Source organism: Prosopis cineraria, unplaced genomic scaffold (assembly GCF_029017545.1).
Source record: "Prosopis cineraria cultivar Desert tree isolate PC_DT_omini unplaced genomic scaffold, ASM2901754v1 PC485, whole genome shotgun sequence".
Classification (NCBI taxonomy): domain Eukaryota; kingdom Viridiplantae; phylum Streptophyta; class Magnoliopsida; order Fabales; family Fabaceae; genus Prosopis; species Prosopis cineraria.
This window is the reverse complement of record NW_026555810.1, coordinates 1-7,388: the sequence shown is the minus strand read 5'-3', so window position 1 is coordinate 7,388 and position 7,388 is coordinate 1. Positions and strand designations below refer to the sequence as shown.

Below are 7,388 nucleotides of genomic sequence, written 5' to 3'. Positions count from 1 at the left end.
TCTCCATTCTTCTTTCCAATACAAATTTAGGGAGACATACTTGAGAAGTGCCAACCTTATGGTCATCTACTTTTATAGGTAATTTGCACAACTCTTTATGTCTTCTTTACATATTACACTCCATCCACATCCTAATATTTGATAAATGGGATCTCCATGATGATACCTATTTAGAAGGCCAAGTTTGATGTGAAGCGAACTTTTGTTCCTGTAGTTGTTGGCCATCCTCAAAAAAAAAAAAAAGAAGCAATATCTTAAAAGAGTGTCTTTTCTTCCTCATTTAATGAATCATAGCTTATTTTAAATGTCTGAAGAATGTTGCCATTTGGAATTTGCTTCAAGCTATCTAAAGCATCTTCCCATTGTTGTAAACTTCTGCCATAAAGAAAAGAACCTAAAACTTGAAGTGCCAAAGGAAGACCACTTGCATATTCAACCACAAATTGAGACAACTTCAAGTAATCATCCTCAGGATAATCTTTTCTAAATGCCTTTTTAGAAAAGAGTTGGAAGAGAATCATCTTTTTCCATGGTTTCAACCTCATATTTTGTGAACTTCATTAAACACATGCAAATAATCTTTCTCCATGGTTTCAACTTCATATTTTGTGAACTTCATTATATTTAAACACATGCAAATCTCTACTTGTTATAATTAATCTGCTTCCTTCACCAAATCACTTTGGACTCTTCAGCCAAATTTTCTATATAACTAATATGATTTATATCATCAAGAAACTATTGCCCCCCCCCCCCAAAAAAAAGTTTTCTTAATATAAACTTTCCGTCCTATTTGTCTTGATCAATGTATTACTCACATCAAGATGTGAAAGAATCTCTCTTTGCAAATGAATTTGATCTTCTTTCCCTGAAGCGTCACTAACATTAGCAAGAAAGCAGCACATTTCAAGTTGATTAGAATTCCCCCCCCCCCCCCCCCACAAACAACTTCAGTAAGAGTTGTTCTGCTGATGCCGCCCATAGCTACAAAACAATCACTATTCAACCCAATATCTAAGAATGATATCAAATCAACCATTCTTAATTTAATTCCAACCAAGTTATCATTGCAAGATGGTAATTTAGAACATAAATAGGTCCATATCTCTCCAACTATATTTAGAGAAGCCCTTAATCAAATTTCCTCAGGATAAATCAACCTCTGACAACTGCACCATAGTTGTTAACCAATCCGTTGGAGATAGATTTAGCAAAAAACAAACTTTGAAAATGAAAGGAAGCTATTATAATGTAAAGAAAGTGATGAGAACTCAAAAGATTTGAGTTGTTTGCAGAGGGATAAACACTCGAATATTGGGAGAGTGTAGAGAGGATCCATGCTTTGATACCATGAACAAAACAAGTATATTTAGGAAATAAGATTATAATAAAACGCAACGGAAAAGAGAACAAGAGGCGATCTTCATTCTTTCAAAACGAAAGCACACTCATATATGTAGAGGAAAGATCCATCCTATAATAAATACATGACTATTCTAGAATAATTAAAATGAATGAAATAATAAATACGGGAATTCAGTCAACATTGTCAATTAAAAAAAATTACCTTGAATAATACAAAAATATCAATTCATAATTATAATTGACATTCTTAAAATTGACTCTCTAGAGTTGGTGCACTGGAGAGTTTACTGTAGCATGGTATAGTGGTAAATATGTTCATGAAGATTGAGAGGAAGCCATATCATACGTTGCCAAAAACAACAAACCATAACAATTATTTGCACTACTATTATCAATTTACAAGGATTTTAATTCATACTAATGTCTCACCCCCAACTTCTGAAATGTAATCGATTAAAATGCAAGAAAACACATTCTATAAACCTAAACCCTTAATAAGTCTAATATATTAATTCAAATTTTGTCGTACAATCATCATTTATATTAAGCAACTATTAATAGTAACAAAATACTTGAGCTACCTATAAAAATTTCGACAAAATTTCTGCTTTAAGTTGGACTTCCTAAAATCCCTACAACCTGCCAAAAAGCACATTCAAGCAACATTCAAAGTTCTACTCTGATACAATATATACAAACCAAAATAATTTAACTAAGGATCCTGCCTATATGATTCGTGGAGCTATTCTAGAACAAAAATAGAATGTTTAAATATTTACATTAATCCACAATGTAATTGAAGCAACAAAATACTTTTTGTTTTAAGGAGTCCCACGAGATCTACTGAAGAGCCAGTCCATTTCTACTATCTGAATATCAAAAAAAATTTTCAATGAATAACGTCCCCAAAATAGTAAATAAATAAATAATGATAATCATAAACAACAAATTAAAAATATATCTTGTGTATAAAACAAATCATAAAAATACAGTTCTTAAGAGTGAAAAACAACTTGAAAAAAAAAATTGTTTTCTGTTAGGACTTAGACAAAATGAATAACAGGCGTGAACACGCAATCCACGAGAATAAGTAACATCCGACATCGTTAGAAACCACGAAAAAAAATAAGCGCAAGCACAAAGTTCACGAATAAACAGACGTGGATTAAGTCCACGAAATTTTATCCTCCCTTCCACGTGTGTTGACACAGGACTAGCACCTCTAATATACCCTACTAGTTGGGTGTATCATAGCATGCCAAAGGCTAACGAAACTGTCGTTAGCAACCAACATTCTGTATTTAGTCCTATAAAACAATTTCGGCATGCATGGAATCTAAAAATCCTTATAGTTCAAATTGTTTTTTTAATTTGTAAAGTACAAATAATCTTTTCATTAGTAATTTATCCCATCCATGCATGTATAATACTTATAGGAAAATAAAATATCATAAAAATAACTGCATAAATAAATTCAAAGAATGAATAAGATATCTCTATACATTATGTCAATTTAATCAATAAGGTACCATAGGAAAATTTGTTTAAAATAGACAAAAAATAAAATAAATAAGAAGACCATTACTTCTATTTATTGGGAAACGTTAATTACTTACCTAGCTTATTTTTCAATCCCAAAATTCTCTTTTTATAGCTTCAATTAAGTTTTCTCTTCTTCTAATGATCCTATCAAATACAATAAAATTTCAATAAACTTCCCATAGCCTTAAATAAACTCTCTCCCAAAATCATCACCATTTATATATCCCAATCTGTTTACTTTCATCCACAAATAATCACCCAATAATATCAAACACCAACATTTGAATAACTATATTTCATCCACAGTCAATAATTCAATGAACTCTCAAAAATCAAGTTTAATTTCTTTAAACAAATATTTTGTCAAACACCTCACATGCATTAATTCTCAAGCTTAGATCAAACATATTTTCTTCGAATTTCATTTCCCAAACTTTTCTGAAGTCTATATTTAAAGTAATCCAACCTTCCAATTACAAGCATTCAACATAAGAAATTTTAAACTCAAAGAATATTGAATTTATTCACCTTCAACAAACATACAATACTAAAATATCAATTTAAATCAAATTTCTCTTCACTGCTTGTACAAGCACAGTAGCACGAGGGAGACTAAATTACCAATAATTAAACATTCACACCATACATGCTGAGCAAGAGGGAAGAGGCTTGAAGCTTCCTCACCTTAAAGCACAAATGATGAAGATAAGAGGAGGAGCTGAAGTTTATGGCTGAACAGGGGAAGAGTCTCTAGCACGACACATGGACAGCAGAAGAACAAAACAGCACCAAGAAGCAGATGAAACCATGAGCAGCACCTCAGCTCAAATGATTCAGCTCACACACATCAACTAACACACACCAACATCGACACAGAACAGAGAGGCAGCAGAAGATAATTTCCAACAGCAGAAATAAACCAGCAACAGAAACGAACCAGCGACAGAAATGGACCAGCAACAGAAACAAACCAGTGAAGGTGAGAAACAGACCTACAGTGTGAAGAAGTTGATGGTGACGGGGGAAAAGAAAAAAGACTTGGTTGAAGAAGGAGAAGAGCCAAAGGAATGAAAATGAATTATATATCCCTCACTGTGCGTAATACATGACCAAAAAGGGAAAGAGAGTTCTGGACAAAGAACCATGGGAAAAATCACAAAACAAACCCAATGTTGGTTGGAAAAAATTTCAAAAAGATACCCCACAGATTTTTTATCATCATAATTTTTAATAACAAAAGATGTAAGAAAACTTTAATAATTCTCATATAAAAAAATAAAATTAATATTTGGCTTGAGTAAGATTCAAATTATAGATCTCCATATAAATAACTAATATAAATTCTATTAGACCTCTACTCATATGCTATGACTAAAATAATTAAATAAAATATCAATAGGGAAGGAAAATCATTCAATTTAAATTTTGGGTCATTACAAATTAAAACACTACCTGTAATAATTCTCACTTACCCACAAGCTAAGTGAGATGTATCATGATTGAACTGCTCTTATTATGAGTTGATTTTTTCCCGCCCATGCCACTCTTTAAAATGGGTAAAGTGGGCCTGCCTAACAGCCTCAACAGGTATTCCAAACTCTCCTTGAAAGTTTTTTATTGTTCTGTGAATTACAGAATCTGGAAGACAGACCTTAGAAGCTCCAGCTTCTGCTTTGGTTGATTTGCTGAAATCATTAAAGCTGCCCCACTCTTTCATCTCATCTTTACATAGAACTCGCCATCCACAACCGACAATTACAAGGTCTTCAAGAAGTGCACAACGCAGGCTGAGTTTGATATGAAGGCAACTGTCATCACCTCTTAAATGTTGCCAACATGTTTTATCATTTAAATGCAACAGCATTAGACAGAGGTGATGACCCTGCTTCAAACCATTTCCAATAACGTGTGACCAATCTTTGCATATATAATTATCATCTTCCGGAGCTTTGCTACTCCATGAAATGTAAACACTCTCAGACATCAAAAAGCTTTGTATATTCAAGCATACAGCAAGGCCTGACCATTCACTCGCACGAAAATATTGAGGGATGTCCACCATTAATACAAATTCCCCACTGTAGTCATATGAAGAAACATAATCTTTATTTTGAAACCATGATGGCACTTCAAGTGCTGTGATAATTGTGAGAAAATCCCTTTGAGGTAGATATTCTAACTGCAACAGAAGTCAACTATCATCAAGAGTAATTACCAAGACGAGCATGTGATTAAATAATACAGAAAGAGTGACCTAACATATGTACCTCATCGTGCTGGATCAGTGAATTGGTATATTTAGTTTGATGGCGATACTAAAACAAGGAAATAGTCACGTTTACATGGATAAAGTTAAAAAAGGATTCATAAATCAACATCAATAGGTAGATTATAATTATAAAAACATACCTCATGGTCAAGTGAAGAAACGACATTCCATAACTGTCGATCTGATAAAGGTTCCAATGCATCACAACCGAATGCATCTAATCGAATTAATCGTGGTGGAAGCTTTGGTAGTGACTTGAGCCTCTTGCAATCATTCAAAAACAGATAGTGTAGACGATGCAGATTACAGAAGCAACCAATTGGTAGATTAACAAAATCATTTCGTCCCAGATCCAATGCAAATAATGATGTTAAGCCCCCAAAATCATCAGGAATTGATCCATCACTAATGCCACAGTTGCTTAAGTTTAACTCTGTTAATGACATTAGATTAAAGCCCAACAACTTTTTGACAGTAAAGGGATGAAGATCAATATTTTCGCAGCCACTCAATCCCAAATCTTGCAGACCAGTTAAGAATCCCAGTGATTCAGGAAGTTTGGTTATAGCAGTGCAACTTGCATCAAGCAAAGATAATTTCTTCATGCATTCCCCAAACTCTGGAAGCATTGAGATTTCATAACAATAACCAAGATCCAACTTTATCAATGAATTCATCTCCAATTTTCTTGGAAGGATTTCAAGTCTTATACATCATCATGCAAGTCCACTTCAACAAGTTTTTTCAACTCTCCAAGCGAGGGATGAACCACAATGAGGGATATACACCATTCAAGAATTAAATTTTCTAAATTTGGAACTCCTGAGAAATTTGGAGTTTCAGTCAAATCTTTAGAATAACTCATATCAATATGCTTCAAGTTCTTCATAAACTGATAAAAAAAGATAGGAGGACCGATATTACAAAACAACGTACCAATATAAATCGACACCAATATATATGTAAGACAAACAATATGCATGAAGCATCTCACCTTTACACCATTCCAGAGTTGCTTTATGTTGCTATAAGGCATCTGAATATCAACAAGTTTATGCAGTGGAATTTCAAGTGGAAGAGCTTCTAGTGGACAATGCAACCACACAATTACTTTTAATGCATTGGAAAGGCATTTGAAATCTATAGGATGTTTCAATCCACAGTCTAAGTAGAGAAGTCTGAGATTTCTCATCTTTGAAAATACTTCAGGATGCACTTCTACTTCAGCATGGGAAAGCGTAACAATGGCATGTATTGCATTTGATCCCTAACAGAAAAAGTCCATTGCCACAAAAAATAACATGAGAATGATAAGCAAGTAAAGCATATTAAAATGTTACATTTATTTCAATAGAAATGAAAAAATAAACCACTCACTGCGTTATCTTTCAATATTTCATTGATGTCCTCTATATTCCACAACCTACTACGTCTGCCAGCATTATCAAGAGATTCTTGGAAAACAATATTCCGACCCAATTCTTGAAGTAAATCGTGCATCTCTAAAATGCATTTTCCATACATATTCTTCTTTCAATTAGTAAAGCTTTCTCAATCAAAACATTTATTCCAATTGTAGGGTGGAGATCACAGTTTCTCAAAATTTGGGTCACTTCATATTTCATCCATCCATTGAAAAAACAAGCAATATCCAAAAATATTGCCTTTTCTTGATAATTTAATGCATCATAACTTATTTTAAGTTTTCGAATAATATTATCTTCTGGAATTTCCTTTAGCCTGTCTAAAGCATCTTCCCACTCAGGTACACTTCTTCCACACAAAAAAGAACCTAGAACATGGAGTGCCAAAGGAAGACCTCCGGCATATTTAACCACAGATTCAGACAACATCAAGTAATTGCTTTCAGGAATCTTTTCTAATGCTTTCCTAGAAAAGAGTTGAAGAGATTCATCTTTCTGCATGGTTTCAAGTTGATATATTCCATGCACACCAAGAGATCTCAACAAGTGCATATCTCTTGTGTATAATTACTCTGCTCCCATACCAAACCACTTTGGACTTCAGCCATATTCTCTAATTGACTCATGTGAGTTACATCATCAAGCACAAGGAGCACCTTTTTGCTGCAAAAAAGGTTTCTTAGAATGGCTTTTCCTTCATGCTTGTTCATGATTACCTCATACTTATGTTGAGATGCGAAAGAAAGCTTGTCTTTGTGCCTGAACTGGATCTTCTCTTTCTGAAACCT

General features: G+C 33.5%; 2 protein-coding genes across 6 annotated transcripts; both read right to left on the bottom strand.

The window, feature by feature from the left end:
- Nucleotides 1-1,536: 1,536 nt before the first annotated feature.
- LOC129297268 (TMV resistance protein N-like) lies at nucleotides 1,537-7,041 on the bottom strand. 5 transcript variants are annotated; one of them, XM_054935625.1, is made up of 8 exons: nucleotides 6,554-7,041; nucleotides 6,171-6,443; nucleotides 5,317-6,068; nucleotides 5,175-5,222; nucleotides 4,559-5,086; nucleotides 3,592-3,899; nucleotides 2,179-2,234; nucleotides 1,540-2,004 (listed from the first exon to the last, which is right to left on the bottom strand). In XM_054935625.1, exons 3-6 carry the CDS (start codon nucleotides 5,851-5,853, stop codon nucleotides 3,759-3,761), a joined length of 1,254 nt encoding a protein of 417 aa, XP_054791600.1. In that variant the 5' UTR covers nucleotides 5,854-6,068; nucleotides 6,171-6,443; nucleotides 6,554-7,041; the 3' UTR covers nucleotides 1,540-2,004; nucleotides 2,179-2,234; nucleotides 3,592-3,758. The 5 variants fall into 5 exon arrangements, with proteins under 5 accessions (XP_054791599.1, XP_054791601.1, XP_054791600.1 ...); XM_054935624.1 differs by having other exon boundaries at nucleotides 1,537-2,234; XM_054935626.1 differs by having other exon boundaries at nucleotides 1,537-2,234; nucleotides 5,317-5,998.
- On the bottom strand, nucleotides 6,679-7,310 carry LOC129297270 (disease resistance protein Roq1-like). The gene is made up of 2 exons (XM_054935629.1): nucleotides 7,185-7,310; nucleotides 6,679-7,095 (listed from the first exon to the last, which is right to left on the bottom strand). The coding sequence occupies exons 1-2, from the start codon at nucleotides 7,308-7,310 to the stop codon at nucleotides 6,679-6,681; spliced, it is 543 nt and encodes a 180-aa protein (XP_054791604.1).
- Between the last annotated feature and the right edge of the window lie 78 nt (nucleotides 7,311-7,388).